The 12,164-nt window shown below is 43.4% G+C and overlaps 1 protein-coding gene across 1 annotated transcript in view; it reads left to right on the forward strand.

The window, feature by feature from the left end:
* The window catches only part of LOC140952783 (transcription elongation factor SPT6-like), a 36,027-nt gene extending 26,808 nt beyond the window's left edge, over positions 1 to 9,219 (forward strand). Inside the window, exons 22-30 of the mRNA XM_073402229.1 lie at positions 73 to 300; positions 1,206 to 1,610; positions 2,354 to 2,494; positions 3,246 to 3,352; positions 4,236 to 4,324; positions 4,900 to 5,015; positions 5,687 to 5,809; positions 6,137 to 6,485; positions 7,788 to 9,219. Coding sequence (XP_073258330.1) covers positions 73 to 300; positions 1,206 to 1,610; positions 2,354 to 2,494; positions 3,246 to 3,352; positions 4,236 to 4,324; positions 4,900 to 5,015; positions 5,687 to 5,809; positions 6,137 to 6,485; positions 7,788 to 8,269 — 2,040 coding nt within the window. The 3' untranslated portion in view covers positions 8,270 to 9,219. The remainder of the gene's footprint in view (positions 1 to 72; positions 301 to 1,205; positions 1,611 to 2,353; positions 2,495 to 3,245; positions 3,353 to 4,235; positions 4,325 to 4,899; positions 5,016 to 5,686; positions 5,810 to 6,136; positions 6,486 to 7,787) is intronic.
* Positions 9,220 to 12,164: the final 2,945 nt, after the last annotated feature.

Raw genomic sequence — 12,164 nt, forward strand, 5'->3', positions numbered from 1 at the left:
TTAACAGGTTAGTTAATATTTTTTGCTGTGGAGTTTGTTTTGAGAATCACTTTTTAACCTTTTTTTTTTCAGAGCTTAAGGCAGCAGTGTACCAGGTTGGAGAATCGCTCGCAGCTGGTGACCGTGTGTGGACTGGGACCTCAGGTCTTTCTAAACTGTGCGGGATTCATTAAGATTGACACAGCAGCCATCAGCGACACAACTACAAACTACATAGAAGTGCTTGATGGGTCTAGAGTACATCCTGAAACATATGAGTGGGCCAAGAAAATGGCTGTTGACGCGCTTGAGTATGACGAGGTAACGAAATTAGCCTGCGTGGAAGTTGCGTGGCAGCTGTTGGGAATTCAGGCGCGCGAGTAAGGAGGAAGGGGGAAATTCCCTTCATCCCTTTCTTCCTTGCGCGCCTATCGCGTTCTTGCGCGATGGCTGTTGACGCGCTTGAATATGATGAGGTAGCGAAACCAGCGTGACAGCAATTTGAAGTCAAAAAAGGGGAATTAATGCGCGCGAGTAAGGAGGTAGGGGAAGTACCTTCCCCTCCTTCCTCGCACGCTCAACGCTTTCTCACACGCGTTAATTGCCTTTTCCCTTCAAAAGCCGGCCATGCGGGCTATAAGTTGTAAAGCTAAACGATATCGGCGAAAACACAAGCGGACGAGGCTGTTTTGTGTGGTGTATTCAAAGATTGCAATGATGCAGAGTCACTACTAGTACAGCAAGACCTAAACACACTTGTACATTGGGCAGACACATGGCAAATGGCGGTAATTTAATCCAAAGAAGTGCACCATCCTTAGAGTCTCGTGCTCGAAATCTCTTGTTGAATACCAATAATACACCATCCACGCAGAACCCTTGGAAGCTGTTGATCACCACTAATACCTTGGAGTTGAGCTATCCAGTGATCTAAACTGGGATGTTCATATTGCTGGAATGATAGGCAAAGCCAACAGATCAGTTGGCTTTAAAAGAAGAAACCTAAATAAGTGCCCAGAAAACGTAAAAGAGCAAGCCTATCTTGCTTTAGTTAGACCATAGCCTATCTTCTGCCGTGATGGGATATCCCCTTTGCAGATAACATGATTAGAAGTAGAATTAGAAAAGCTTTAACCCAGCCAATGATAGAGATGTCGTTTTGTTATTCTTAGCAGCTACAATCTCAAGTGAATTATTAACAAGTTTGTTCTCTATCTATTGAGCAGGCCACAATGGATTCAAACCCGTCAGCAGCCTTGGAAGAAATTCTTGAAGCTCCAGATCGGCTAAGAGACTTAGATCTCGATGCTTTTGCAGAAGAGCTTGAACGACAAGGATATGGCAACAAAGGATTGACATTGTACGACATTCGAGATGAGCTGTTTGGTCAGTACAGGGAGCGACGCCCCCCGTACCGCTCCCTGTCGGTAGAGGAGCGCTTCAGATTATTGACAGGGGAAACCAACGACTCTCTTTATGTTGGCAAGCTGGTGGTGTGTAATGTGACCGGGTTTGCGAACAGGAAGCCACCACGTGACGTTATTGATCAGGCCCAACCTGTCAGAAATGACGAGACTGGCCAATGGCAGTGTCCTTTCTGTCTGCAGGATACCTTCCCCGATATAAGCGAGGTATGAACTCTTCCCTGGTAGAATTAAGTGCTTCCCCACATCTCCCCCCCCCCCCCCCAAATAAAAGTAAAAAAACTTGTCAGGAATAACGAGACTGGCCAATGGCATTGTCCTTTCTGTCTGCAGGACACTTTCCCCAATCTAATCAAGGTAGGAACTCCACCCTGATAGAATTTAGTGCACCCCCAACCTGTCAGGAATAAGGGCCAATGGCAGTGTCCCCTCTGATCTAAGCGACGTAAAAACTCCACCCGTGGTGGTAGTGCAAAGCACACCCTCCCCCCCCCCCCCCCACAAAAAAAACACATTTCTGAGTGTCAGTTTATGGAGCGTTTTCGCACGATGTCACATCCGCCATGTTGGTGTTCCAAACCAATCCTGTGGGAGTGGAACCTTTTTCTTAACTAAACATTTTCTTTTGTTCCAATGAATTTGCAAAGTTGCTGTCCACGCGAGTGACTTTCTTTAGGTCTCCTCCTGAAGACGAAAGAGACCACCTTTTTATGTGGTCATCTAGCCAGGGAAAAGGCAGTACCTTTATTTCTCAGCTATTTTAAGACCCTTACCCTGTCCCAGGAATCGAAACCGCCACCCGAACCCGTGACCTTCCGTTCTGCAGTCAAGGTCTAATCCTGCCACAGTCCAAGTGGTGGAAGGTTGGCTGTGCGTCTTTGAGAAATCTCGCAGAATTGTAAATTTTGGGCTGAGTATAAACTTCAGTGTTTCTTTTTGTGTACGTGTAGGTGTGGACACATCTTGATAATGGAAGCTGTGCTGGGCAGGCGATTGGGGTTCGCACAAGAATGGAGAATGGTCTTTCAGGATTTATCGCTACTAAGATGATAAGCGATAAGCATATAACCACCCCTCATGAAAGAGTCAAGGTAACCTCAGTCACGTGATTGCCTAGAATCAATTCTTGATTAAGATTATTGAAATTTATTCTTTAAGCAAGCTCTTCATTTCGAGTGGCGAGAGAACGTGCGAGCGAGCGAGAGGCGCAGCCACGAGGGTCTAGCTCTCGCGCCTCCTTTCGCGTGCTGCTCTTGCGTGACCTCTCGCGGTTTCCCCCAAAGCTTCTTCGCAGTTTATGTAATTACACATGTCTACTGTTTCACCTGATTTTGTTCTTTGGAACTTGATCTGAGAACGTGCTAGAGTCACGGAACCTTATTTTCTTGAAGGAATTCATGGCTCATGCAGGGCCGTGAGAAATGCGACCCATACAGTCACACGCTAAGAAAAAACTCGCCCCGTAACTTACACTCAACCCTGAACTCTTTCAGTAAGAGGTATTGAACTTGTTATTATATTCCTGAATCCGCGTGCGGGCAACATGAAGCGAATCCTGCGTTCTGATTGGCTACCCAGCCCAACTTGCCGGCTCGGGATACCCCGCGTTAATCCCGAAAGACAAAGTTCGGGTTATTGGCCTCGTTCTTTTTTGCGTTTTATTGACCTTCACTTCATTTCAGTCCATTAAAACGCAAAAAGGAACTTGGCCAATAAACATCCATCTGGAGCTCATGCTTCGTCAATAACGCATACATTTATACCTACAAAAAGTTTAGATGCCAAGGCACCACTTGCTTCATGCCAGAGACACATTGTCAAGTTTTTTTTTCTTATTTTCAGGTGGGCATGACTCTGCATTGTCGAGTGACGCGCATAAACATGGAGCGGCTACAACTTGATCTGACCTGTCGTTCGTCCGACCTAGCCGATAAAGAAGGAAAATACAGGTACCTTGATCACATGTGACAATTAATGAATATTACAGAACATATGCATTTTAAAGCATTTTTACTAACCCCTTTTATGCATAAAGGTTAATTTTCACTGTCGCGTAATTTTTCCGTGCGAACGTACGTAAAATTTACGCGCGTAAATGAAATAGAGGTAATGTATGAAAGGCCACACGTATCTCTATTTTATTAACGCGCGTACGCACGGAAAAATTACGCGACAGTGGAAATCAGCTTTAACATAGTGGGGGGCTCGGCGCGCGGAATGAAGGGGGGAGCAAAGAAAGATTTTGCCCCCCACCCCCGCCCCCCAACCCGTGCTCTTGGCTTCTTTATTTCCAATGCCTCAAAGATCTCTAGCCGCCTATAACAGGCTAATATAGCTGTCAAAAGGTTAGCAAAAGTGTTGTTAAGAGTTAGGTGTCTTTAGTCTTGGACATATTCTCTCTGCCAGTTTCAGATAAAGTGTGTGGAAGAATATGTATTATGATATTAGAACTGTGAGGATGAAAGTAAATGGGTTTTTTAATAACTGATTTGTATGAAACGTAGTACTCATCCTGGTATGTGTGACGGGTTCATTTATGTCTTCCTTTTATCGTTTGTTTCATGATAGTCACCTGCATGGTTATTGATCGCGACCTTTCGACGGCGTACTGCAGACCTTTATCTGGCGATAGTGTCGATTTACTAAGTGGGACTATTAGCACCACCGAAGTTGCTAGCGATTGGTGTATCACGAACCACCAACTTTTTTGTAGTTATAGATTTTGCTTTAGGTAACCATGGGCTTTGATATGGGTCTCTTTCTAGTTCTCTGTAACTGATAAAGGGATCTGCAGTTACACAGTAAATGATACTAATTATTTTTGTTGCTCAGTCCTCTTAAAGATTTGTATTATGATCACGATTCTGCTGACGCTGATAAAAAGGAAGATGAAGCGGCCAAAAAGAAAGCAAACAGACCAAGTGAGTACACACTTCCACTGACGGACCTGATAACTTGATCTTTTCTATTCTTACGTGTGTAATTCGACTGCAGGAAAGCACTCTTAGCTCTAGCGGGGATAGACTACGAGTAGTCCCCATTTTTCCTCAGGGACAGTAGAGCGAGCGAAACACGAGCGCGTGCGAAATCACCCCACGCGTGCGTGCTCTCGCGTTTTGCTCGCTCCACCATCCCTGAGGAGAAATGGGGACTACTCGTAGTCTATAGCGGGGAGAGGATCGCTTAGTTAGATTGTTCTTAATTCCTCCTTGATCACTGACTTGGAAACGCCACTATCTTAATTCGCAAGGTGACTGAAATGAATGAGTACAAACCTTTCAGCTTTTCCTGTTTGCTTTCCCCTATCAACAAGAACTAACATTTCGAAATTTTGACCTGATTGGTCGTTCTTGGGGGGCAGTTCGCCAAAAGCATGTTGTGTGCAGGCAGTGAATAAAGAGTGCTTTGAAGTGAGCGCAAGTTTTTTTGCTCAGTTAGTTTCCTTTGCTTTTAATGGAGGTTAACTCTGTCCTGCTATTCCAATCTTGCTATTCAGAATACGTGAAGCGTGTGATTGTACACCCGGCATTTAAGAACATTTCCTTCAAGGAAGCCGAGAGACTCTTAGCTGAAATGGACCAAGGAGAATGTATTGTGAGACCCAGCAGCAAGGTAACCATGACAACCAGTCAATGACATGTAACGATTTCCTTGCACGTTGACAGGGGACCAAACAGTTTTTCTCGCTTGTGTCGCTATTACGTTGGACTGGCTGGAGGCTGACTGGCAACGCTCTAATGGGCGTAGCCGTAAAAACAACCTGTGGGCCAGGGCCTATTGTTACCCTGTTTAACATTGCAAATTGATGAGCTTGGGAGCTGTGGCCTTAAGAGGTAGCGGGGTAGGGCCTAAGATAACCGAGAGATAGCACGGAGGTATCCATAACAACCCCGTAAGCGGGAACCACACAAGCCACTCTACCGGTGCTTCAAAAACCGCAGGTTCCCGCCTGCCGGGTCAAATGGAACTTTCGACACAAATTCTCCGCTTTCGTTACCCTGTTATCATTCAACGTCAGATGCTATTCTTGTTTTATTAATAGCCATTAACTTAAACATCGACATGCGAGTAACTATAGAATAACTAAGCAACAGCCTCTTGCTTAGCTCGCGTGCCCCAATTTCCGGCCTTCTCTTTCGCACCTTTTGCTAAACGCGATGAATGACATTCAAATACACTTCAACTGAAGAGACATTCTTAGTGGTGTAAAGTGGAAACCGCGGTATTAGTTATGACAGGGTCTTGCTATCTTAACCCAGTATACTTGTGTCTTTTTCCTTCAGGGTGCCGATCACCTGACTGTCACGTGGAAGGTTGATGAAGGAGTTTACCAGCATGTGGATGTGCGAGAGGAAGGCAAAGAGAACGCTTTTAGCCTTGGTCGGTCACTTTGGATTGACAGTGAGGTGCGTGTGGGAAATCCTTCTGATATGTCTGTAAAGGTTCTTTCATTTATTTGATTTGATTGCTGTTCATATTAGCCTCCCACGCAGAGGTTCTTAGGGTTTCATCACGCGTTCCTTCCCTCAGGGAGGATTGCGTGACGAGAAAAAGTAACATCCGCCTCGCCTTGGGAGTTCATGTTCATATATAGTCTAATATGCTGCATCAGTAAGTTGAAATTGTGTTGGCCATTTTGAAGTTGCCCAGATTTACACGGTGCCTAAAAATAGCCAATAAAATTGACTCTAGTTCACTGCTATAAATTTGGAATATTGTAATTTGCTTTGTAGGAATTTGAAGATCTTGATGAGATCATCGCGCGGTTCATTCAGCCCATGGCGTCGTTTGTTCGAGAAGTTCTCAACCACAAAAACTACCGCGCCGTGGACGGCGTCAAAGCCAAGCTGGAAGAGTTGCTTCTTGCGGAGAAACGGAAACACCCGCAAAGAATTCCTTACTTCATGAGTACTACAAAAGACTTCCCTGGGAAGTTTTTCTTGGGGTATCTTCCTCGTGTTAAGGCCCGTGTGGAGTATGTCAGTGTGACACCGGATGGGTTTCGATATCGGGGCAGAGTACATGCTACTTTAAATGGTTTGTTCCGGTGGTTCAAGGAACACTTCAGAGACCCTATACCTGGTAGGTGTTTATTTTAGTCCTAGAATTGGCTGAACCCACATGCAGGACCTCCTGTCAAAAAGTTATAGTTGGAACTTCCTCTAGTAAGCGACCGCAACAAATTTTGTTGTGACGTTTTTACAGTTTTCCATTGTTTTGACGGTCTTTTAAGCGACGAATTGCTACTTGGAGTATACGAAGAAATTCTAGTAACATCATAATACTACGCAAATCGTAACTTGGAAATTGCATGCAATTTATTCTCTTCCAAAAAGGGTGTGTCCGCGGACCTCTCTGTCGAAAAGACCCTCTCTACAGTAGTTCGACTCTAGTAAGCGACCACTAAATCTTGGTGCTCACTTTCGGGAGGTTAGATTGTATATCAAGCGTTGTCTCGATTATCGAGACTGTGGTGCCGCCAAAATTTTTGCGGGCGAAGGGGTGGGCCCGCAATTCTAATCTCTAGGTTGTTATTACGCATGCGCCGCATGTATGTAGCCAGTATTCGTTTGGACTTCCACTAAGAATGAATTGAATGTACACAACGCAATTTGATCACGCGCGTTTCGACCTTCTGCCCCTCGCAATCTGATCACGTGCGTTTTGACCATCTGTCACGAGAAACTTACGCAGAGCACAGCGATGGAGCAAAAGCGTTGGACCTTCGATTGTTGTGTCCCGCTCTCCCAAACCTTTGGTTATTACTAGTTACGTATCAAGAAAAGCGACCTGAATTGGAGAACAATAGGTATTGTTTTGTATTGTTATTGTTGTATCGTTGTATTGTTATCGAAGGTTTCCGATTATTCAAACAAACTTCGGCTTGATCTGGGCAGGTGTCACCTGGAACAAAGGGCCTATTGTTTGAACGTTGATTGGAAAATTCAGGTCGGTACAATGGACCATTTCTTGATACGCCTAATTGACTTACAGGGGTCTGTGACAATCAATCACCGACGGCAGAAACATCGTTTTTCCCAGATATCTCGACAGTGAAGTATGAGTTAACCCCTTTAATCCTAGACCATGTTATGGGGAGAAGATCTATCTCTCTAACTTTCAGATATGTGGACGAAGACCTGTGGTGTTGCCATTCAAATGAAACTTCATTGGCGGACGTTTTACGTTGTACTATCAGTTTCGTCAAATTTTACAAATAGAAATTTTGATTTCTTTGTGAATTTTTACCACTCTTAGAAGTTAAAGAGCTGTTGACGCTGCACGTGTACAGTGTCGAATCTTCGCAAAATTACCTCGTTTACCATAGACAAAGATACATCCCTTAACATGGAGTAACAATATGCTTTATATTATTATTTCCAGGTACTCCTCGTCATCGTGGGATGCCCATGTCAGAGAGCAATACCCCCTACACACCGGGGGGTACCCCATCGATTAACACCGACGTTGACCCCTCCCGACTGTTACCTCAACTTCAACAGCACTTCCCCCGGGGAATCAATGATCCTAAAGTGTACTCAGCTCTCGCGGCCGTTGCAAGGCAACAACAGCATGAAACGCAAGCGAAGGCAACGCCTACTCAGCTTACGCCTGCACAGTGGGGCGCGGTCGCTGCCCAGCACATACAGCGGCAAAACAAACAGCGCAGTCAACTCCAACAAACGCCGACGCAGCAGACACCTTCAAACCAAACTCCGAGTCAACAGGGATACCAACAATATCCACAGTACGGGTACTATCAGCAACATCAGGATCAATCGCAAACTCCTACTCCTACCTATGGTTACCAGCAAACGTATTCAGGACGCAAGTCAACTCCAAAAGAAGGCAGCAAGAGCCGGTAATCCCAGAGATGTGCGGTTTTCTGATTGGTGTGGATTGAACATATCTGTCAAAATATGTTTTCATTATGCTATCAGCGAAACAATTTAACATTTTCACAGGCTAGAAAATGTGATAATGGCTGGAGAAAACAATTACACAAAGGTTTATTTATATCAGTTTTCCTGCTAGTTGGACTCAACCGACCAACATAAAGCAGAAATATACAAAATAAGTGATAATTATGACTTGAGCACGTTGGTCATTAGGCAGTTGTCTTATTCCATTCACTTGTGTTACTCGGCTCCAAATCTGCGTTCTATAAAATTACCAAAAGAAAAAAAATTATAAAAAGAAAAGAATACATCCAAATAAAAAGACCACCAAATGGATTCCACACAGTTCCACTAGAAAAGAATGCGTTCATCGTTGGAATTTTTGTTTGCTTTAGTGTGTTTTTGTGTCTGACTTAAACTCAGATCAAAAGTCGAACTGGACATGAATCTAATGCTACTACGCAAAATCTATTGTTTTCGTGCATTAATGTTAAGTTGGAACTTACATTAAAAACCCACATATAAGAAGAACCCCTGATTTTCAACCGATAATAGGTTTAAAAAGTTATTCATTAGATTAGAGTGGTCTGTGGTTCTTATCTATGTGCTGCGTATTTTGGCCTAATTTCAGCCCAAATGTTCTTAATCTGCTGTTTCTTAGGTTTTTTTTTACTCTATCCTGTCTTTGCTAAGGTTACTTGAAAAAAGTAGTTTTACTGTGAGGAAAGTGTTCTGATTGTCGAAGTGTTTCCGATTTGGGTTTAAACACTTTGGCAAAATAGGCTGATCCTCTGTGTAGGATAAATTAACACTGCAATGCTATAGATTTGTTTTCATCAGGACTTAAAGAAAAACCAAAAGTTTTTACTTATGTCTCAAGTTACCTGCGTAGCTGACGGTTTTGTGGGGTGGGGAGGAGGGGGAGAGTAAGGGAGCATCAAGGAGAATGGGGCGGGAACAACGAGAAACGTTTTTGTTTCACCCCTCATTTGCACGCGCTTCGCGCGGCTTCATCGCTCATTTGCGCGCTCGCGCCCCTGACAAAAGCGCCCTCTACGCAGGCAGTGCCTCTAGTGAAATCAGGCCATTCAGTTTGCGATCTCTCTAAGTGTAAGACGTTTGTTCTGTGGTCGTGAATGTTAACAGTGTCCTTTATGTACTATTTTTGTAACATAGTAGCTATCATATTGGTAAACGATTTTGTAACTATGAAATCTCTGTTATAAAATAAAGTGAAAAAAAAAAAGTAATATGAAAGAATCGTTTATTAGCGTAGTCTTTTTAGCTGGCAGAAGCCATTTCGAGAAGGGGCGGTGGGGAGTTAAGATTATTGTCCTGGCTCGTTCCTGTTGCCACTTTATTGATAACTCTACGTGCAAACTGTAAAATGGGACTATGATACTCTTATTTACTAACAGAAAAAGTTCATAAGCGCCCTTCTTCAAACAACCGCCCGGGTAACTTTGATCGGTTTGCCGGCCGGCTGAAAGTTGTAGTTCATCTGAAGGGTACTTTGTGTCGCTTTCACCGTCGACAAAAGCGATTAGAATGTAAGTGGGATACTAGTGACCAGGGGGAACTCACAGGGATGTTTGTTGGAACAATATTGCCCCAAAGAGGGCCGACCTGCACCTATTCCAAACAAGGTTTGTGATTGGCTGGGAAAACAATAGGAAGGGTGACATAACAATGCCCCTATCCCTGAAAACAATAGGTAGTGAAGGTTATAGGGAGGAATGAAATAAGAGGTTTGGATGGGTGCAGGTCAATCGCCCGAAGGAGACAAATACGGGCGTGGTACAGGTTTTTGACCCCTGAAAAGGAGACCATGCTCTAACACCGCCTGTATGTCGGCGTTTTCCTTTTGATGAGCAATTCTTTGCGGGCAAAAAATATTGGCTCTCTTTCCTAAACTCCCTACGTGAGACCAAAATCTGCCCTTTCCACCCCTAAGCGATATAACAAGCATGCACGTTACTTTTCAATGTACAGACATTGGCCGGTAAGTTGCGGGGAGACCCAGTTTATTTGAATAACCCGAGGGATGAGTCATCCGCAGCAGAAATAGTCAGATGTAATAGCACTTAAGCATAGACGATCTTTTAAATTTCTAATTGACCAACAGGTCGTTTCCGAATTCCAAGACCTCTTCTTTCAAAACGAGGCTAAGTGCAAAACCTTTATTTACTCTATTTACTATTTAGTTACATGTTATGCATTCAGTTAATTCTTTATTAAGCCCTCTCTTTCAAGGAAGCCCCTCGTCTTAAATAAGCTTTCCCCCCTCTTTCATTAAGGAGATTTTCTGTTTAAGCCCCCCCCCCCCCTCCCCCCCTAGTTTTTTAGAACCATATTGCATAAGATAGACTGTATTAATTAATCACGATTGTTAACACTTCATGTAGACTCAGATCCGGTATGCCTGTACTAAAATGGAATGTTGATCCTTGGCTGCATGATCTCCAAATTCCTGTGCTTTGCGTTCAGGAAGATCAAAACCATCTTCTGGTTGTTTGACAAGGCAGTTTAGCCATCCGCTTCGCTAAATTCAATATCCCCTTGCTCTCTATTTAGCCTAGCCTATTGCAGTCGTTAATTCAGATTGTGGGGACGGCGCAAAAAGATGTGAGCGGGAAAAATTGCGAAGGGTAGGGTAGGGGGTGGTCGTCTCGTATCTTCCTCCATTCCCCCCTCCCCCCCCCCCCCCACCCTCTTTCTGACTTCGCTTCACACTGAACTATCTGAGTGCATGGAACGTGCTTGAAATAAATAAACCCCCGAGGGGCTTAATAGAGAATTAAAATATCTCTGGTTGATGTTTGCGGTTACGTCATTTAGTGTGAATTGCGGTTACGTCATTTAGTGTGACGTTATGGTGCATATGTTGTTTTGGCTATTTTCTAATCAAGAAATGGTTTTACCGATGAATTTTGACGGCGGAAGAGTAAAGATCGAGGTAAGAGAAACTTTGTTTTGCGTCTTTACAGGCAAGAGTTCAGAGAGTTCATCGGTACTGTCGGGCCTATGAGTTCTTAGGCGATGATATATGTTTAAGTTCAGCTTTTTTTCCAATCATAACTCTGCTCTGTTTCTTTGAATTCACGTTTAATACGCGTTAGTCAGCTTGAAACGGCGTTGACGGGCAAAAAATCCACGGGAGAATGCCCTAAATATATTATTTTTAAATCTTTCTTCCGTATATTCTTCCGTGGCTCAATGGTCTGTGAGATTACATGGCATGCAGGCAGTTCGGGTTCAAGCTTTAACTGAGTCCAGTTTTTTTTCCTGTTTGTTTCTTTTTTTCCTTTTTTTTTAATCTCTTGGTATGTTTTCCCTTTATTCCCACTGCTGGCCCTTTATCTGAGCTTCACGAAGTTTGTGATAAACGTATTTCTGAGTTATTAGGTATGATCAGGTCTAATAGAAATTAATAATAAAATATTTATGTAGCGCTTATACTTTCAAGTACTAAGCGCGTGAGTGTGAATAGGTATGGCTAGATATGATTAATTATCCCTTGGTATGATATGACCTGATATGATTAAGTTGCGCGCCGTAGTTTTTATTTTTTAGGTGTCTCGCTTTTTAATTCTGTGCCATTAAGTTTAAGAAACATTAATTCTAAAGCTTTATTTAGGAAAGCCTTGGACGATTTTTACTTGTAACTTTTAACAATCTTTTTACCTATTGGCTGGTTCAATTTATTCATGCTGCTGCCCCTTTCCAGCTCACGAGGTTTTGCGTTAAACGTATTTCTAGTATTTGCGTATGAGGCCAATGATTGGGTGATGATTAAATTTTAATTTTAATTTTTTCGAAATAGAAACCGACGTGTGGTATGCATGCCTAACGCACTCGCTCC

The sequence above is a fragment of the Porites lutea genome, chromosome 11, assembly GCF_958299795.1.
Source record: "Porites lutea chromosome 11, jaPorLute2.1, whole genome shotgun sequence".
NCBI lineage: Eukaryota > Metazoa > Cnidaria > Anthozoa > Scleractinia > Poritidae > Porites > Porites lutea.